The sequence below is a fragment of the Myripristis murdjan genome, chromosome 10 (assembly GCF_902150065.1).
Source record: "Myripristis murdjan chromosome 10, fMyrMur1.1, whole genome shotgun sequence".
Lineage (NCBI taxonomy): Eukaryota > Metazoa > Chordata > Actinopteri > Holocentriformes > Holocentridae > Myripristis > Myripristis murdjan.
The window spans coordinates 11,342,547-11,364,607 of NC_043989.1; the positions used below are offsets into that span (position 1 = coordinate 11,342,547).

Sequence of the window (22,061 nt, forward strand, 5' to 3'; positions counted from 1 at the left end):
TAGATGTAATGCACAACCCAGTTCTGTGTGTGTGTGTACGCGTGTGTCAGTGTGTCTTTGCGTATAAGTGTGTGTTTTCTTGTATTACTATCAATGTGAAAAACAGTTTTATTTTCAAGACCTTCAGAGTGAGGACACTGTGTGAAATGGGGTCCTTTTGGCCTTTTTTCATTTCTTCGAAGCATAAATTTAGGATCCAGGCTTTGGATTAGGGTTATCCACCCTTTCATTTTGTAACACTATACAGACTTGTGACAAATTAAAAGAAAAAACAAGATAAAGTGTCTTAGTAAGGTGTTGGGCCACCATAAGCCACCAGAACAGCTTCAGTGCACCTTGGCATAGATTCTCCAAGTCCATGGAAAACTACTGGAGGAATGAAGCACCGTTCTTCCAAAAAATATTCCTGCAGTTGGAGTTTTGATCATGGTGGTGGAGAGCGCTGTGTAACACACCGGTCAAAAATCTCCTGTAAGTGTTCAGTCGGGTTTAGATCTGGTGTCTGCGAAGGTCAAAGCATATGATTTATCTTTTTCATCCTCATCAAACCATTCAGAGAGCCCTTGTGCCCTGTGGATGGAGGCTTTCATCCTGGAGGAAACCAGTCCCAACATTTTGTAATAGGATAAAGGCGATCACTCAGAATAACTCTGTACTGATTTGCAGTGATCCTTCTCTCTAATGGGACAAGTGGAAAATGCCCACCACAGTGTAACAGAGTCAGCAGACCCCTTCAGCGTTGGGGTCCAGCATTCAGGCCTGTAGCGTTCTCTTGGTGGATGCCACACACGCACTCGCCCACTCGTCCAGAGTATGATGAATGATGACTGATCTGACCACATCACTTTTTCCCATATCTCTGTACATCGGCACCTAAGGTTTTTACACCACTGAACTCTCAGATGTGTATTTGTCTTTGTAATGAGAGGTTTATGTACTGCAACGCTGCTATAGTATCCCTCTCTGTGTCCAATATCTGTTGGCTGAATGGCGCTCCATCCCTTCAGGAGAGATTCAGTGACTTGGAGTATCTGTGCCGAGGCGCAATGAAGCTCTTCTGGAAGCTTGTGTTGGCCCAAGACCATACTAAGATGCTTTATTTTGGATTTTCGTTTAATTTGTCACTCGTCTGTATAATCTAATTATGGTAATCTATGATCTTCAGTGCATTCCATGAGCTTGTGCTATAATTTTTTCATTATGCCCACAATGTCTGCATGCTCCCTCAACAACGTCTGCTTCAATTAGTCAGTTTCCTACATTTCCCTCTTAACCTCAACTGTTGGTGCTGTATAATTTAACACTGCTCAAAATGTTGCTCTTCCAACTTCAAACCTATGGTTGACTCTGTGTTAAGTTATATTTGAAACTACACAATAGTAGCCAAAGTTATTTGTACCAGCTGTAAATAGCATTTTTATGATGATGATTTTTCTTTAGTTCACATAAACAATTTTAATCTTCCAATTTGTCTCTCCAGACTCCTCAAAATGAAAGTCTCTTGTTCCACTGACTCAAACAAGCCAATAGTTGGTGTTTATCAAAGCAATCAGAATTGAGAACGGTTTCACCTTTGGTCAACAACTTTAATGATAATCAACTCCCCCCCAGTTTGTCCCACTGGCTGTATGGCACTGTGGAAAACAAGATGCTGTTGCCATCACTCAGAGGTTGCATTCACATCTCTTCAGTTTAATGGTGACTCCCTATAGCCATCAAAATAAAAGTCTTGTCTTTCATTCACATCCTCAGAAACACGGCACTGATGTTTGTCCCTGTAGTTGGACACTGTCAGCTATAAAAGCAAAGACTCAAGTTCAAGTTCAGGTTTGTTTAGAGCACAGGATCACTGTTTACATGTCCATATGTTTACAAGAAACAGGACGACACACCCTGACTTAATCCTAATAGTGGGCAAGAAAAAACTCTGATAAGCTAGACACAGCTGAAATTCATACTCATAGCTACAAGACTTTACTGGCCTACATGAAAAGCACAAGAAAATCCACTGTGCCATATCTGCTTGTTAGCGTCATGATGTGAACACATTACATATTTAAGACCTGTTAATTATAGGTAATTACAGCTCATGTTCTCTGCGGTTCCTGTGAATGTGAATGTGAATCTCACGGTGTTAATTTCTTCAAATTTCATATTTAAATTCCACTGCACGTGAAAAACAGGAGTGACACTTCACATTAAAGAGGCTGTTCCCTACTTGGACAAATGTGTAAAATGAGAAATGTATGAATGTCTGTAAACAATACATTATCAGTCCTTAAGACATGAATATGTAGGTGTTCCTTTCAACCAAACACTACACCAGTGAGCAGCAAAACCTCAACAAAAGAAAATCACTTCATTTAGTGCTTTGTTGGAACAAAACCATGCTCACCCTTGGCATCCCATGGTGAGTGGTTGTCCCTGCTCTATATACTCCTATTTTAAACTTGGACACCCCTCAAAGGGGACAGTTTTTGATTAATTGTTCATTTGCACACAAAGTACCTGATTCAATTATTTATTTTCCATCACCCTTTGGGATTATCCTTATTAAGAAAGCAGTTGTGGAGAGCATTATAGATTCATAACACAGATTCAACAGATTCCATTAAAATAACAAGACTTATTATACTGAAACAGGGCCAACTGGCCGTCACAGTAGAAATAGGAGTTTAGCTCTTGGACTTAAGTTAAAACATAAAAGTGTGTGTAAATTAACTGCTGACATTTTGTAAAGTATGCCTAATAATGTTTATTCCACCAAGAATTAACGAGTGAAACAGTAGCAAAGTTACCACTGGCCAATTCCAGCTCCAGCTCCCTGGGTGGAAAAAAAAAAAGCCGATCTTTAGGATACTCTGTTCTTGTATTGCACCATAACACTACCTGATTCTACCACAGACATTCACCTTTTCTCTTTTGTCTGCAAGCAGCTCACTCTTTCAATAAAAGTAAATAGGCAGAGTCAAATATAATACGTCACCATTTGTCGGGCTGTAAGGACACCGCTCTTAAACAAAGTGCCTGACCTTGTTCCATCTCTCGCTTATGATAGTATGTGCAGAGCAGCAGCGATTGTGATCACGTGGTAAGAGCAATAGAGCGAGGTTTAGCGAGCCCGCCACTTACTCCAGCACAACATGATTTGTGGTTGCATTCCTTTATGGCCTATTAAGGCTAATGTCGGTGGATAAATTGGCTTTCTTTTCTATGATGACCCTGAATAGGAATAAGCAGGTATGGAAAATGGATGGAGAGATGGATGGATGGATAGATTTTTCCTTGTATGATTGTTGAACATTGCTGCTAAGTGGTGAGTGCAGCGAGAAGCCCTTGCTCTCTGATTCTGAGGGACTGACACCAACAACCTGATATAAATTGTGCTGAAAATGTCCCGCTATCAAGCTACATTGAATCTATGCTAGAAATATCTTGAAATAACAGGATGTATTCTGCGTTTATGTGTTTGGCTATTCAAAGCAATCCATAGGAATGAGAAAAATTCAACACCAAACAAACACAAAATGGCAGAGAAATGCTAAGTACACCAGTAAAAGCTACTTTTTTATAGCAATAATGTGTTTTGAGATGGATTTTTCCATTGAAAGACAGAATGAGAATCAGGTTCAGTTAGAATAAGGGTTAAAGTTCAGAATAATTTAGGGTAAGGTTAGTACGTTTTTTATTTTACGATTAAGGATAGAGTTTTATTTTGGCTTACTGTAGGTAAGGGTTAATGTTTGGTATGCAGTGGTGAGAGTAAATGTTAGGATAAGGGATTATATTAAATGGAGTTAATGTAATTTCTATTTCTGTAATTACATTTCCACAGAACAAGCCCCGACTGCATGGACATGAATTAAGCAACCAGGATGAATAACCTCCACTAATAAAATCTGCCACATTTCATAGCTACTCCTGACTTCTTTGTGGTTGTGTTTGTTTTTGTTTTAACCCATTTTACATTCACAATTACCCTATTTCCTTGGTTTTGATGAGACGCGTCTCATTGTGAACTGCTATTGCAAATCTACCAAATCTGCCTCTTTCAAACACATCTGTTCTGAAACTAACTCTCTAAATATTTAATATTTGATAATAAAACCAACAATTGTTAATATTTAATGTTCAATTCACCTCTGAGCAGGCACTAATTAATAATATCACCTGGATTATCTCTATGGCAACTACTAAGAGCAAAACTGAGGCTTCTGGTGGGAACTTGCTGTTTGAGTTTCACCTGACCATATGCTCGGCAGGTATGCAAGAGAAATAATGTCAAAAACTGATGAACATCTCCTTTAATGAACAAATCATTATGAATGCATAGGTCTTCTACAGTGGGTCTCGAAAATTTTGTGCACATTTTAATAGTGATATGATAGAGTTACACAGAGAGGGAGAAGGAGAAAGAGAAGGACAGGCAGACAGACAAATAAAAGAGCTGGGCTTGTGAGAGATGGAGAGAGAAAGGGTATGAGAGAGAGAGAGAGAGAGAGAGAGAGAGAGAGAGAGAGAGATGTATTGTTTATCAGCAACAACCGGTTCAGGGTGGCTTTCCCAAAGCATGTAGTTATGCTTGAAGTCATTCTTCAAGACATTCACTCATTTCACAAAGCCAAAAATACTCACAGTTCATGTGGTAAGTGAAATATGCTCCCGTTCTTTCAACTTGGTGCCAGTCATGAGGTTTCAAGTCTCTTTCAGGTGTCACTAAGGCAAAGCCATTAAACCTGCAGACCGGCTGCTGTCTTGCCTACATATGAATACGCTGTGTTCCACAACATCAAAAAACACTTTTCCTTTAGTATTTTATTGTGAACATAAATAAATAAATAAAGCCACCTGCTTTTACCTATGTATTTATTATTAGGCCAAAGCAAGTGGTATGATATGGCCTATGTTAATAACATACTGGATGCCTTGTGTAGGCAGTTATTTGCTGCAGTCGGGTCTAAGCATTTCCCAGGCAACTGGCCTACAACACAGAGAGTGTGGCTAATGAGCCAGCAAGTTCAGTAAATATTTTCCCACAACAAGTGAAAACTATTGACCTGTAATATTTATCTGGGTCTATATTACACACCAGCTTATATCCACAGGACAGCCTACCAGACACAGCTCTACTGGAATGACAACATTACAAAGATCAGGAGATTAATGATTTCACTGATTATTAAACGGTGATTCATTACAGTAACAGGCTTCTTGACACACACACCCTGATTTACTAAATGTTTGTGGTTGCACTAATGGCATTGTGTGTGAAAAAAGTAACAATTCTGATTCATCAGTGGTGTGCAGATTGATTTTGCAAGTGCAACTGAGGGTGGACACCAGGGTAGAAACATTTAGCACCTTGGAGCTGATGAATATGCGTGCCAGCCAAGAAGTGCAAAAATTAAGGAGGGATTCATTCCAATTTTTATAGTAGTTCCTTGCAACTGATTTACTAAAGGAAAAAACAGCTACTTCAACCTAAAAGTGCACGTTATTTATCACCCAGTTAAAGCATGCTTTATTTTAGATGCAAACATAAAAACTATTTTCAAAAACTACCAGGAATCTGCTTACGCTTGTTTTTACAAAGTCAATTAATGTTACACAACTTATGTTATTTAGAGGAAGGGATTACATTATATTACCAGATTACTATGTATTTTATTTCAATTCATATTGTAAAATATATTCATATTTTATTCAATTCATTCTGTCTGTTGGCCCCTCTGCCAAATCTTGCTACCCAGTGGAGCAGGGATACAACAATGTCCACATTAGATCCAGAAATGTGGTGGAGCGCAGGCTATATCTGAAGGCGAGATTTAGCTGCCTCGACTGCACAGGTGAAGGTTGCTGTTCAGTCCAGAGAGAGCATCACTGCTGTTTACAGTATGTTCCACAACGGTTGGCTGTTGATAAACGCAAATAGGGTGATGATGAGGATGACGATGTGGAGGAAGAGGTGGAGGAGGACTGAGATGAGGACGGGGCACTTCCTCTGCCCATGTGTGACAGAAGAATCAGGGTTTGAGTGATACATGATTGTTTCCTCCTGTGTTTTTCATGGATGGCCTACTCACCATAAGAATGATTTAACATGTAATCTACAGTAGAAAGTCTGTGTAACTACTGTAGGCTATCTTTGAACAGGAAGTACTAGCAATATTTAATCATTCGCAATCCAGCTTAAATAGCGACCCTGCTACTTGAACTGGCTAATTGTGCCAAGAATGTCAAGGATCCTCTTGAAGAGTTTTGAAGTAGTTCATGAAGTACGCTTTAAGTTTTCAAGATGCATTGTTACGTGGAAAGCCACTTCTGATTGGTTTTCAAGGATCAAAACCTTTTCAGTTTAATGTGAGAATTGTCATCTCTTTCACCATCACTGAAAACATCAGGGAGAGCACCTTTGTACTGAATAATGAAACAAAGTGAATGCATATTCAATATGAATGTCAGCAGTAGTATAGTCAAAGAAACACTGAAAAAATGGAGGAGTTTGCTGAAAAAAAAAAAAATACAGGGAGAGCACTTTTGCTGTGAATAATAAAACAAAATGAATACCTATTCAAAAAAGGCTTCAGCAAAAGTATAGTCAAAGATATGCACTTAAAAATGGTCTACACCTATAACTTTTGTTAAACCTCTTGGAGCCTAAAGAAACCTTCAGCAGAGGAAAACATTATCCTATTAATGTAGAGATCAATAGACTGGTTAGAAATAGACTGGTTAGAGTGTGATGTTGTAAACAAAGTGTAGATAAGTATTGTTGTGATCAGTGTCGAGGGGGGGATCGACCTTCCTGTTGTGCCTTCTGGAGGTGTGATCCTGATTCCACCAAACATCTGTGCTATTTGATGACTGTTTTGACAATGATAAACTTGGTGTAACCCACCCTTCTGTTCACGCGAAACCAGATAAAAGACGCACTGTACAAGATTTTATGCAAACATTCATTCATTTTATCAGCATAAATCACAAATTGGGGCTACAAGAGAGAAGCACATCTCATTCCCACTAACTGAGATTCAGGTATAGACTCTGACAGGAAGTCTTCTTGGTGCGCAGGAATGATCGAATTAAAACTTAAGAACAAAATATGGGAGCTTCTCCTAAGTAGGAATGAGTGCTTCATCCACAGAAAGCTCGACTTACCTCTGAATGCCTGGGTAATGAAGTCCTTCAAAACTTCAAACATTCAAACAACCGTGTCCTACTGCCACTTAAAGCAGGCAAAGGTTTAGTTTAAAGTTTATGTGCCTTTTCCCCAGTTGTATATAGAATGGAGCTATTCTAATGCAGTCACTTTTCAAACACAATACTGTTGATATATGAGGCATGGTAGGATCACAGCACCTAAGTGTGACTTTCAGCAACATGCATACCTCCTCAAGTGCCTTTGCTGCTGAAGTGTCTTTACCTGATGAGTCCTCAGAGTCCTTGCTGTCGGTAGCGGGGGCATCCTCCATGTCATCATCAGACATCTCCATCTCCTCCTCTCGTCTGATGCCCATCAGCTGCTCGTTGTGCATGTTTCTAATCTCCTATAAAGCACAATAAGAGGAGCAGCAGGTAAGTAAATATTGCGGTTGTACAGCATGCCTGGTTGTACAGGAAATCCTTGGACACACACCTGTGCACACATGTGAAAATAAACACATGCGTGAACACACATATACACACAGCCACTCTGCAAGTCATCTTAGCTGCTAACAGCCTCTGCTGTAGACGCACAGCCATCTGTCTAGTGTCTTCATGGCTCTCAGCTCCAGGCTAACAGAGGCCAGGCAGGTAGTCTCTGAATGAATGCATACATCTGGACTGCAAGGGGGGAATAATGCATCTCTGACACCACTTCTACTGGTGCAGATGGGAGTGAGCTGACTATTGGTTAGATTCTCTACTTGTTGTCACATCTTTTCCCCGGATTATTTTTCAGTTGTCACCAGTAAAGGTGTACATGGTTGTTCCCCATGATTGAAACTTGCAGAAGGGAATATGGATTGGGCTGCGTCTAGTCATCCGTTACACATAACCTTGGAGCCTCTGCTGACCAGTTTAGATGAAACTTGGATGTTAACATTGGGGTCCATCTTTTTGAATATAACCCTGTGTGGCACAACACAGCACCAGCAACAGGCCGACAGGATCTTAAGCTTGACGCACAGTATCTTGAAAACCGCTGGGGCAAATGTGATGATCCTTAGAGGACTGATGTATTTCTACATTGATATCCAGCATCAACAAAAGGGCATTCATTAAAGGTCGTCTGTATAAAAAATACACCATTAAATTATTCATAAAGTAGGTTAAGAAAACCATTTTGAATTATGTGCAAATACGGGTTGACCTGGATCCATTATACATAATTGTCTGATTTGACCAGCTGTACTTCACCTCTGGGCTGTGTAAATTTATGGAGGCAGTTTGACCTGCAGAGAGATTATTTTGGTCCATCTACCTCTTTCTTGCTTAAATAGAGTCTCTAAAAAAGAGAGCTAGAACCAGTGTTAAAATTTTATGTGGATTGACTATCAGCATACACATATTCAGACAGACACACACATACACACAACACAATCAAATACACAAAAGCACTGACACGCGCATTCACACACAGAGAAAGAGTGAACGTGCATCAAGAGTGAACGTGTATCGGTTATCACGTAGGAGGACACAAGGCCATTTCTCTGTGGTTAATACGGTGTGAAAGTATAAAACAGATAAACGACGGCAGGATTAAAACAGGCTATTGAGCATGTTGAAGGACTAAAGATCAAAGAGGACTGTAATCCTTCATGATAACTTCTGGCTGTTCGACTGAGAACCTTATGAATGCTGTTCTGTTCTTTAGCCTATTCTTTTTCAAATGTTGTGCAGCAGCATTTAATATGATACAAAAACAGAGCAACTTTTGCATGTGTATTGTGACACTCTTCAGTGTGCCTACTCAGTCAGGAAATGGTAAAATTTCAATTTTCCCAATAAATTTATCTACTACATGTTTGTATTTAATATTTATCTCATGGGTAGAACAGCACCACAACAGTAAGACATGCAGTAAAAAGTAGTTAGAGGTCTATATTTTCCACCTGCAAGGATACAGCTTCAATTTGTCCTGTTCTACTTCCTGTGCTACGTCACAGGGGAGAGGAGCTGATGGACTCCCCGGGGAGATAAAACAGGTTTTAACTTAAAGTGAAGAGAGAGGAGGATGAGACATAGCTAGACATGCTGCCTGTGTGGAGGATTTTCTCCTCAGCTGAATCCTCTGAAACTCTCTTTTCACACCGCAGACCTGGGTTTGACTGTGAGCCAGCGTACATCTAGCCATTAACACAGATCACAGGCAGATCACATCCTACAACACATATCCGTCATGATTAGGTGCCTGACTCCCTGCAGCCCACCACCACCTGCACCACGACTGGGGTCAAAAATTTATAAATAAATACATCAAATGACTGATGGGGTGACAGGAGCCGGACTCTGATTATCATATCATTGCTGACCTCAATCATCCAAATTCCTCTAACTTCCCATCTCTGCCCTGCCCTCCTCCTTGTCCATCATTATTTTCATGTTAGTTATACATGCCACAGCCTCATCATTATTGTTAGTTTACTGTCTTTGCATTGACTACCATATCTAGCCTATATTTATTTGTTTAAGCAAGATATTGTATCATCCTTTCTTTACTTCCTACTTGCATATATTGTTACCTTCGATATATAGTATATAGGCTGGTTTACATTGTTATACATTATTTATTAATAATCACATCATACTGAATCCAACACATCCTCTGCCCAATCCACAACTCCATAGTTAACAACATCTGCCACTTATCTAACTCACACACACACACACACACACACACACACACACACATATACACATTACTATGAAATGCTGTACTGTGCCTGCTGTGCCTGTGTCATGTTCTTGCCGCTACGTTCTGTTTTGTGTTGTCTTGGTCTTGTCTTTGATGCTTCTAAACTATGTATATGTTTACACAGTTGGATACACTCACATTCACTGTAAATGCTGTACACGTGTGGGGGTCAAAATAAAGGAAAGTCAATCAATCAAAAAAAAAAAAAAAAGATTCAGTGCTGATGCTGCCTTATACCTGCACTTTTGCTTTGATGTTTCTAACTTATTGCCTCCTTGTAAAATATCTTGCTTTTTTGCTTGCTTGTGGCTGTTCCTGCACTTTTCCATAAAAATGTAGATAGTTACCATTATACACACATAGCTACAGCACACACTAGTACAACACAAACAAAGTTATAGTCAGTTGGGACTTCAGCACAGCTCGTGAATAAAAGGGTTTCCACAGTTCTCGGGATCATTATTGTGCTCACACGTTTTATTGCAAGAAAAACAAAAAAAGCCAAATTTAAGACACTGTCAGCAATTCCTCATCTTTAATGACCGTGAGGGCCCTTTTTAATATAGAGTTGATTTGTTTATGATGGAAAGAGCTTCACTCTGAGATGAGATAGCTATCATTTGAAAAAAAAAACAAACAAAAAAAAAACAATACATACTCATACAAAAAGGCAGTGCTCAACACTGAAAAGTAGTTTAGATTATTAAATAACAAAAGTTGACAAAGGCAGTTGCTGACTGACACACTGACAATTCTCACTTAGACTCACTGTAAATACTGAACAAACTGCAGGTATCACTTTCCTCCAAAAATAGATATGGAGTGATTTAGGTGAAACCTAATTAGCCTTGACCGCAGCGCATACACAGTCATTCTTATTACATGCATGGCCACCCACTAGTTTAGACTACAGTCTGACGTGTTGTGACCCTGACCCCAACCAGCCAATTTACATCAATGACAGCCTCAAAATTAGCACAGATGGGGTATTCAAATCTGAGCTGGAGATATAAGTCAGGTGTGGCACATTTGGAGTGAGGTTTTTATTCAAAGACAAACAGCATGTATACATTTTATAAAACTAAAAGGATGGATAATGTAAACAAAGGACAAAAGCTAAGAAAGAGGAAGACTAGTGGAAAAGAGCAATAGTAAAAGGGTTATTAGATGATAAATATGTTAAACTTGGCAACTTCAAAAATATATCAAGCAAAATTGATGTCACCCAGGGTGTCACAACCGAGGCGAAAACTTATTTCCATTGTGATCCTTCTGGTGTACAGATGGTGAGGCAGTTTGGCCTATTACTGATACACTGATGGGAACAACACAGCCCGAGCGAAGCAGCGAGAATGGTACAGCAGCTGATTAGACACACTTAACTTGGACACAATAGCTTTTTAGCAACAATGGTGGCATGCACTGAGACCTGAAACAACACTTAGTAGTGCTAAAACCTCTGTGCGAAAGCTACTGTCATTGCAGTGGGAGAGGAGTTAAGAAAAGGGTGTGTGGAGGCACTGAGCCCCTCGAAACAGCAAATCAATATTCATGGGTTAAAGAGTAAAGTGTGATTAATGTATCAACACCCTGATGTGGGCAGCTCCCAGCAGCAGTTGTGAATGTTTGTTAATGTCATAGATCTATTTCTGGAAAGGCATTAGCATTTTCGTAGATCTGTGGGGGATGGAACAGAATGGATGCTATTCTCTTCAGATACTGTACATGAATATTCACAAAGACAAGAGCCTCATTGACATTCAACAGAGAGAATGTGTCAGCAACATGCTGTGACAAAAGCTTGATTCACAATAGTGTGCACTTTCTCTACACATGGATATATATATATGCGTGTGTGTGTGTGTGTGTGTGTGTGTGTGTACTGTCTGTGCTGGTGTGTGTGTCTGTTTGTATGCACGTGTGCATATTGTGCATATAGTGCATATAATATCTGCCTGTTGATTAAACCCTAAATCAACTGTTTCTACACTTTGGCATTAGGAGACTCTCGGCAGATCAAAGTTACCAATCAGATATACACCACACTCCTGCACCCTCCATTAAATACAGCACACCCTCCATTAAACACAACAAGGCTTAATGATAATTAATGTGGCATTTGTCAGACAATAAATACTAATGAAAAAACGCAAAATGCATCAGTTTCAGAAAAAAACATTAAATGAGATGGATGACCTCAATTTCCTGTGCAAACAAAACATGCAAATCAGTAATTTAATGTGTCTGTTTAGATGGATTTAGGCGATGACTGATGAGATAGTTCAGAGCTGTAGAGATACATCTGAGTTGCCTAAAATTACCTGATCCTGGTAGCCCTGAGAGACCCCCAAAAAACAGTAGCTCATTATTTTTCATCAGAAAAACGAAGGACACAGGTGGAGAAAAAAACAGAGGAGACAGTGTGCATGTGAAAGAGGGAGAAGCAGCACAGAAAAAGAGAGAGCACGGACAGGAAGACAGACAGGGAGAAGAGGAGAGCTCGCCTGGCACTTACCAACACATCACAGAACTTCAGCCTTGAGTTCAGTTTCAATTTTTGGATAAAGAAAACGATAATACAAGTTCACCGCTTATGACTGTGCTGCAACGAGTCTTTTCCACGTTGAAGTAATAATATAATGAATGCATTCATTGTTAGGATGAGTAGGAATTGTAACATAACCCAAACAAAACTGGCATTTTATAGTGCCATGCTATGCCCAGCTGGCCTAATGGACTGAACTTTCTGTCAGTACCAAAACAATGTCAGTTTTGACCCTGGCTGTTTTGTCCTTAAACTATCTGCAAAGACAGTGTGCTCATTTCAACCCAACTTTTGTCTCTCTCTCTTTTTTTTTTTTTTTTTCGGTATCATCTCAACTAATATCAATTAATATCAAAACATATATGCAAAATTTGTTTCAGAGTAACGTTTGCCTCATGAGGTGTCCTCATTAGAGCAACAAATGACCTTCCTTTAGCAGCAGAGTTTAGTGAAAGTTTGGTCTAAATCTTTTAGATCTTGGTGTAGCCTTTGATACTGCAGAGCATGCAATTTTAAGTGATCGCCTCAATTTCTGAGTTTGCATGAAGGACACAGTATTTAACTGGCTGAATTTACATAAAACTTTCTCCATCGTGGTCGCAAACTCACCTATTTAAATACCCATTATTTGTGAAGTTACTCAAGGTTCAGGTCCTTTAACATAAGCCTCCTTGGCTAAATGCATTTCTCTCCATTGCTATAACAGTCATACACACCAGAGAAGGTCATTCATTTCTTAGACTCCCAGTGTAGCATGCAACAAAAGTCTTTGTCATGTCCCTGGCTAATTAAAAAATACAGCAGTTGATATCTGGTAAGAACAACAGACAATATGGAAATAGAGGGAGAAGAATATGTGCACGCCGGATTACAGCTCCCAACGCTTTATTTGACTAACTACGCGACGTGTCAACCCAGCAGGGTCTTTATCATGGATGAATAACAACAGACAATATCCCATTGCTCCAATTCAGTCATATCTTCACTGGCTGCCTGTAAGTTTTAAACTTAAACTTTATATTAGGATTCTGCTGATGACTTTGGAAGCACCAAGCTGTACTGCAGATCTTTAACCCTTGCTGGGCCAGTGTGTAGCCTCAGATCTTCAGGCAGGGCCCTTCAGTCTGATCCAAAGTCCGACGGCGACCAGGCTTGTACAATCAGGGCTCCAAGATTTCGAACAACCTGCCTGAGGAACTTAGGCACGGACAATTAGCTTTATCTTTTAAATAACTTCTTAAAACGTATTTTCACTGGCTTGCTTTGTGATATTTTTCTTTTTTCTTTTACAGTTAATCCCGTACATACTTATATAATTAAATCCACTGTTGTTATCCTTTTGTCTTGGTTCCGTCTTGTTTTACCTGACTTCTTTTGAGTTTGATGTTTGCTTTTATTTGATTGTTATAGCAACTTCATATATACATCAAAACATAGCCCACAATTTATTTAAACATTACTTGAAACTGCTCTGCAGAATGTGGATTTAGAGAGAGAATTAAAATTTCTGTCTATACAATTGTCAATCTAAAAAGCAACTGTTTGTCCTTAATTTACCTTTATGCAAAAGGTTATTCTGAATTTATGAAGAAACTTGAAAAAATATTTGCAAATGGCTGCTGTGTAAGTAAGGTCTTATTCAGTAACACTACATAAGCAACATAAAAAATAATAATAATCAATATGGGAAATGATGGTACCAACCTCAGCCTGCTTGCGCCACATGTCCAGGTTCTTGCGCTGAGCTTTGGAGAAATGGTCCCATGCCTTTTGTTTGGAAGCAGCTTGGAATACAGACACAATCTGTTCAACTGTGGCAAGGAAGAGGTGTGCAGATTTAGGGAAGGGCCAGAGGAAGAGAGAGACAGACAGAGGGTGGGTGGAAAGGAGTAGAGGAGTGAAAAAGTAAAGTCAGCTGAGAAATTAAAAAGCTATGTATGTGTATATATTGTGTGTGTTTCAGGCCTGGGCCAAATAGTGACTTCATAAATTTGTTTTAACACAGCTAGGGCCATATATGTGGGGCACATGCCAAACAGTTTTCTCTAATATTATTTCACCCAGGTCTGCTGTGCTTCATGCTTACAGTGTTGACTTATTGTTTGTAGAATGGCTGGGTGTTGGTGCAAGGAGAGGTGCAGTGACCAACATGTTTCAGTATGATCTGACCCTGTGCTACTGCCACATAGCTATTCACCTGCTGGTCTGCACACACACACACACACAACAAATTACAAATTAATGCTCTGTCCAAGTCATTGGCAGAGCTCTAATTATCTAAAAAGCTACGACTATAGAGCATATGTTTCAGAGAGAACACCTTCCTCCGGGTCTTAGGTCTTAAAATAAAATCCTTTCACATTAATAAGTGATTATCACATTAATTTTGAAACATTGTTACTGTAAGCAAACAAGACCATTGAGAGCCAGACACTCTCTGTTGGCCTCTTCACTGCATTTTACATTCTGGACTGCTGGGTTGGATCTTGTGATAAATCCACAGGCTCGTTTTACAGGACAAAGCGAACTTGTTTTAAGGCCCAACACAGGCAGAACACGCTGTTCTTCAAGAGCAAATGGCACTGCAGCTCTCAACAAAAGAAAACCTTTAACCAAGGAAGCACCATTCTGTTTGTGACAGGAGGCGATGAGGATGGAAAATGGAAAATGCGGTCTTAATTTTGAGAAACATTAGCACCAGCAATACCACTTGTACAACAGACGCTGACGACTGCCTAGACCATCGTTTATGCTAATTACACCAAGATATCATGATTAATTTGACAATAATGTTTAAAGTGTTTCATGTGGCACTTCAAAGGACCAAATATAATATGTTTTGTGAGTGTTGTGCAAGTGGAGCCTCTTTTAATGCTGTGGCAGTGACAATGTGGATACATACATGTCAGCACTAAAACAAGCACTTGCAAATGATTCTTGATGTTTGTTATTAACATCAACACCAGGTGGGCGGTGTCTGGCACATGGGGTAATAATCAGGCCACATCAACTGAGATGAAGTCAAATATTGTTTGCTAAAATGCACTTTTAATTGCGAAAGAGCAATGGAGGACACAAACACAGACAGAGAGCATAAAAAATTATGAATTTGAGACATTTTTTGTTTGACAACCCCAGGAAAGTATCACAAAGTCATTTTTGTGAATGACAGCTTATCTGATGTGATCGACACTGTGGTAATGAGGGATTTCTCTGTTGGACTCAAACACCAATGATTATTTCTGTTTTTACTTCAATTAATTCAACTATTAATAGCTGTGGTGAAATTATGTAAATTATACCCATGTCTATAAAGCACAATGTGTGTTCAGAATAAAAGAAACCATAACTACCGCACAGTAAAAACAGAAAACAAAATACTGCACATTTTCTTTTTGTAGACATTTTGTGATTTGGCAGCTAATTAATTTTTAGTCATCACATTATTAATTATTAATCTCCTCACCTGTAGCAGATGCTAGTACATGGCTCTGTGATTGTTGGCCAGGCCAGAAGACATCAATTCAGAATTCATAAACACTTCAGCATTCACAATAAATGCCAAGATAAAACCTTTCATGGTTTTCGCTGACTGGCTACATTCCTGCACTGGAGACGTCATCGCGGCACTTTGGCGACAGCTTGTTTGACAGCAGCTATAAAGACACTGAACTCAGCAATACAGCTTAATAGGCTTCCCTCAGTCACTCAATGAAACAATAATATGATAATACGATATGCTCAGTGTGTAGACTATCAGATCCTGACTTTGTTACGGGTGAAATTTGGGCCCTTTTCCAATGGACAAGAAACAAGAACTAGACCAAATGGGGGCAAACAGGAACTGGCACTAGATGCAGACATTTGCGCCGCAACTGACTTAAAGAAAAAGGCACTGATAGCATATTCAACAAAGCAAGGACAGTAATGACAATATGTCTTTTTTATTACACATTTTTAAAACAGATGCACTTTATTTTTTCCGTTTTGGCCAGGATCGTGCTGGTGGCTAAGCAATATTTTCCTTTTTCCATTTCTTTTCATTCCCTCAAACTGGCTCAGACTTCATCCCCTGGCCAAATGATGATGAGAGCTTGGACCTGCTCAAGGGTGCCGTTTTTTCTCCATTTGGCTTCTTCAAACACTCAACAGCCAATGTGGGAATGTGGGACGCGCAGGGGACAATAAATCAACTGGAACGTGAACTAGACCCTTGGCCAAAGTAATATCCAAAGTTCCACAGGTTCGGTACCTTTGCAGTGGAAAAGGGCCTGTAGATATTGCGTAGATGTTGTGTGTACGTGTGTGTGTGTGTGCATGTCGGGTGTATGTCAGGCTCAAGAATAGATTTTTTCCTGGAATCGTTAAATTCTGTCTTTCTTGCAGTTCCTTTTGGCTGTTGTGAGACAAACACTCTGCCACCAGAACAGCAATGGATTCAACACAAGCCAAGGAATGCATATGGTGGCATCTCGTCTCCACCTTGAGAAAACTGATAAAATTAAGGCCGCTCACGGGATAGTCAAAAACCAGCAGTGGCCAGTCACTTTACTGGATCACATTTTCTGTTACCATGACATTCGGTGAAATTACTAACTTCAATAATCAAAACAGACCCACTGTTCAGAGCCTTTTCAATGGTGGTAATTCTATTCAAGGAGACAGGAGTGTGAATGCCTGTAATAATGTGTCCCTGGATGCCGGTCTGGAGCTCTGACAAAAGCAGAGCCTGGTAAATATGGATGTGTCTTTTGTTCACAGGTGTGGTGTGTAAAACCGCCTCACGGGAGACCAATCTCTGTGTTGACATTTGCATGGGTGCAACCACAGCGAATGGAAGACAAACTCATGAATAGAAATAAGTGTTTGTATGGATTATTGAGTTGGAGGAGGATGGCCTTTAATGAGCAAGAAAGAAAGACAGACAGTGAGAGAGGGAGAGGGGGGCAAGAGAAAGACCGACAGGGTGAAATAGACAGAGAGAGAGTGAGAGAGAGAGAGAGAGAGAGAGAGAGAGAGAGTGAGAGAGAGAGAGAGAGTGAGAGAGAGAGAGAGAGAGAGAGAGAGAGAGAGAGAAACTAAAGTCATAGGAGGTTGTAGCCCACTTCAAGCTGGCCTTTAAAAGCCAATACAGCATACGTAGATATCAATACAAGTCTTATAAATATGCATCAAATTGAGAGGCAGAGTGACTGCCTCATCCCAGGTGGCAGTTTCTCACTTTTGTTATTTTCTGCCTGTCATCTGCACAGCTCAAAGAGTTGGCATGGAGTTTTTTTGTCTTTTGTGCATTCCATGGATTCTGAATAGATTTAATATATCAGAAAAACAATGTGACACACACAATAGTAGTGACTCTCAAAGTGCCTCATGTAGTTTGCAGTGCAGTTTGATGGGATAAACAATCTGCCTGCGTGGGAAGATAGATGCACTTACCTTGTATCCCCACAGGTCTACTCATACTATACAGTACATCATAAAAAAAATCATAATGGGTACTTTATGCATGGATTGTATACTTAAATACCATTGATTCAAATGCCTCTCTAAACCTAGCTCTGTTGTTTTCTTTTACCCTTGATTTTGACGACAATAGGTTGTCATTGCCTTGGTAGCTTGCACTGCATTTCAGAGTGATGTCTTCGCAGTCGTGTCACCAGCACTTTGACGCCACTGGACTGACAGCAGCACACAGATTCCCCCAAATAAACAAACCTGGGCTTTACTACTGAAGCTAGTGCAGCGACAACAAACAGCAGAGCATCCGAATTTCAGCTGGAGCCTAAAAGTGACCATGTCTACAGAGGCAATGGCATCTACATTAAATAAAAAAAAAAAAAAAAAAAAAAAAAAAAAAAGTCAAATAATACATCAAAATACTTTTTATAAAACAATTTGATAGCTTTGATTACATTATTACTCCATATCTGTTACAATTAATTGGCACGAACAAATGCTCAACCAATAAAATTATGTTGATTAAAAAAAACGACTTCTGACTGTTACATTAGCAAGTTCGCACCAAGTTATCAATAAATTTACTTATACTTACTTATACTTATTAACTTTTTTTTTTTTTTTAGATAAGATAATGATAGACAATGGAAAGCAATATTTTGTTTGCTCATCCTAAAGAGTTATTTGCTATAAAAAGTTCAGGATGGAGTATCTACCAGACAAAAGCACCGGCACCTCTGTCTTATCAGCTCTTGAGGTGCTGACAGAGGATGAGTGATCACAGGTGACAACTGTCCCACATTTTTGTCACATCCAGCACTGTCACTCTGACACCGTGATAATGAGATGTTATTGGCACAGAACCAGTTCTTTTTCACCTGGGGTTATACAAACTTGTTCTCTGAGTATTCCTGAGATTGAGAGATGTCATTAGTAAACAGTGAGAGTTTTGTGTTTGAGGGTGTGTGATTCTGAGAGTGTGTATACAAAAGGAAAATAGAGAAAAACAGAGAAAATTAGGTACATAACCACAATAATGATCATCTTCTTCCGTGGGGTAATCACTGGAGCAGAAAATTATGAAAATCAAAAAAGGCATTATGGCCACTTCTGGCCCTCTAATAGGTTTCATAAATACTTTGTATCTGCTTTATTCTCCACTAATAGCCCTATTAATATTTTTAATGAACTTCATTAATGAACATATAATGTGATTTCATTTCTACAGTGACTTGTAAAGGATTCGCAGGCACGTGATAGAGCTCTAGGCATTGCAGTTTTCTGTTGGTCGGCTGCCACTTATTCTTGTACATTTGAGTATGAAAACCACACACACACACACACAAGCAAGTGCCATTTTACAACTGTCATGACGAGGCTTTTAGGATAAAGGCTCATTCAAGTTTGTCCTTGTCTTACAAAGAATTTGAACACCATTGTCTATTGAGCCTTATTGTGAAGTATTACTCCCATACACATATGAGGAAGCATCGATGTGCCAGTGTATCTGAGTGTGAAACGGGGAGGGAGAAAGAGCTTGTCCGTGTTAAAGGTTGTGTGTCTGTGTGTGCGTGTTCAGATGTGTGAAAATTTGCAGGTTAAGAGAGTATTATGGTCGCGCTATTTCTCTCTGGATATTTGAGCATTCGATATACCGTGTGTAGAGTAGTGACCTGTGATAAAAGGGCGCACTGCAGAGTGTCATGGGAATCACCGTAGCGTAGCGTGGTCGATGGCACCTGCTGCCCACGTACGGCAATAACTGAACGACACACCCTGGGGGATTGGACGCTATTCTCTGGGGGGCCATGGAATAGGATAAATTGTTTATTGGATGTGTTCTGAGTGTGATGGAGAGAGCGTGAGAGAGAGAGAGAGAGGGAGAGAGCGAGAGAGAGGGAATGGGCCATTACCTTAGTCGTGCATTTGTTTTTTATGTCCCATTCTATATACTGTATGTCTAGGTGTATGTATGGTATGCATGCAGTGTGATACGGTGCATGATTTTACATTTACACCGAGACACGCTTGGTCAAGGAGCTCATGAACGTTGTCCTGATTGCATTCTCCTCTACATGAACAGCTGCTGCACAGCAAAATGCATGGTTTGTGGATTCCAGCAAAGTCAACTCAAACTGCTATCCTCGCTACAGAATGGTTTTGGACAAACTTCCATTTTACAGTCACCCTTAGGTCTATATAAGTGCCAGGGAAACAAATTGCAAGAACAACAAATGACCAAATATTTACACATGCAACTAAGAAATTAAATATTAGCTGAATGACTTTTTACTCAGTTCAATATATTGCAGCTGTCTGTTACAGACTGAGGATGTTAGTAGAATAATTCCAAGGGAATTCAACTACACTTTCTTAAACACACTTCTATTACCCATCAGTTAAATGACAATATTGTAGAAGCTAAAAGTTCAAAGTAGTAATATCAGTTGTGAATTAAGGCACAAACTAGCTTTTTGTATACAGCACTTGTTCATGGTTTATTAAAAACTATCATGTATTTTATGGACTTGTTTGTGAATTGTGAGAACTCTATCAAATTATTATTATTATCATAATATGTTTCATGGTACATTTTCATAACTACTGAGTACACTCATATGAGTCTACATGAGTTTGGGCCTCTGAGATTCATCTGCTTTTTAATGACAACCATGTATGGATTGGTGGACTACTACTAATTTCTTTCTCAGACACTAAATGGAACTAGCATTTATAACTGGTTATCTCCTTTTCGTCTCACTTAAGACAAGATACCACACAGCAGTGTCTCTTGAAAGGTACAAAAAACAAAAAAGCTGTTGAGGAACTGGGAATCCACCAGATGCCTTACTTACCCAATTTCCCCTTGGGGATCAATAAAGTATTTCTGATTCTGATTCTGATAACAAGAATGTAAGTGCTATGATATTCTACCTGAAGACTGAAACATATATGGCAATGTACAAAAATAAAGTACAGCAATATGACTATGCACAGGGGGAAACATTTAAGACTTTGATGAAGGAATAGTTGTTACTATAAAATTAATCTCTGTCTCTGTTAGACTACATTAACTGAACTGTTTCCTCACAAGGACAGCAGACTGGCAGCAGGAAATTCATAAAGGAAACCTTTGTAGAGAGCATGTCTGTATTAATTTGTGTTAGTTAGTGCTGCATTTGGTATTTGTGTGCTGATAATGTCAAGTGCATCTCTGTGTGAGTGGGTAAAGGAAAAGGGTCAATGTGAATGAATGTGTTGTATTGCCCTACGTGGTGTCACATTTTAAAATGTAAATGAGGTGGAAATTAAAATTCACTTGCACACGCTGCAAAGAAAACCTCTATCTTAGTGAGTCATTTAGTCTCGTATTCAATCTTCAAATCTCGTTTTTCTTAAAACAAGTAAAATGAGATAAACTCACTTGTTTCCGATGATGACCAACTTCTTTCCAGAATTTTCTTGAAACTAGCAGTCTGTTTTTGCATTCTTCTGAATTCTTGCAACATGCTTATACTTGTTGCCATTGTTACATGTGGGTAGGTAAAAGCCCTGTGCATCACTGAGCACCACTCGTCTCTCTCTCTCTCCCTCTCTCTCTCCCTCTCTCTCTCTCTCTCTCTCTCTCTCCTCTCTCTCTCTCTCTCTCTCTCTCTCTCTCTCTCTCTCTCCTCCAGCTACCTTCTTCTTCAATGAAGTCAATTAAGCATCAGAATAAAAGGGGACCTGATAAGCAGGGGAGGGGGGCAGACACGAAGTCACCCCACAGCCTTTTTGGGGATTGTTTTCCTCCCCTCAGCATGTTTTTGTGTGCTGGATTTGTTATTTTAGTTCGAGTTGGAGATTACTGGCCATCCAGCTATCAGGTTTTGTTCTGGTTCAGTTTAGTTTGTATTTTCTTTTTGATAGCTTAGGGGGATGAACTGGGTTTGCACGGCCCATTGCGTTACTGGCCCATTTGTTTCTCCATCATTTGTTCTGTTTGGCTGGCATCTCCAACCCCTTTGATTTGCTTACTTTTGAACTTTGACTATGGTTTTCTTTTTCCTAAATAAAAACCTGTTTTCTGAAAAACGAGATTCTAACAGTGAATATAAGTCTAGATGACTTGCTAAAATGACTAGTTGCAGAGTTAAGGCCAATGCACCGTTTATGCTCCAC

The 22,061-nt window shown here is 39.5% G+C and overlaps 1 protein-coding gene across 1 annotated transcript in view; it reads right to left on the reverse strand.

The window, feature by feature from the left end:
- LOC115366506 (ecto-NOX disulfide-thiol exchanger 2-like) overlaps positions 1 to 22,061 on the reverse strand; it is a 189,081-nt gene that overhangs the window by 20,157 nt on the left and 146,863 nt on the right. Inside the window, exons 8-9 of the mRNA XM_030061992.1 lie at positions 14,148 to 14,254; positions 7,424 to 7,547 (exon numbers count right to left, since the gene is read on the reverse strand). Of these exons, the coding sequence (XP_029917852.1) occupies positions 7,424 to 7,547; positions 14,148 to 14,254 (231 nt within the window). The remainder of the gene's footprint in view (positions 1 to 7,423; positions 7,548 to 14,147; positions 14,255 to 22,061) is intronic.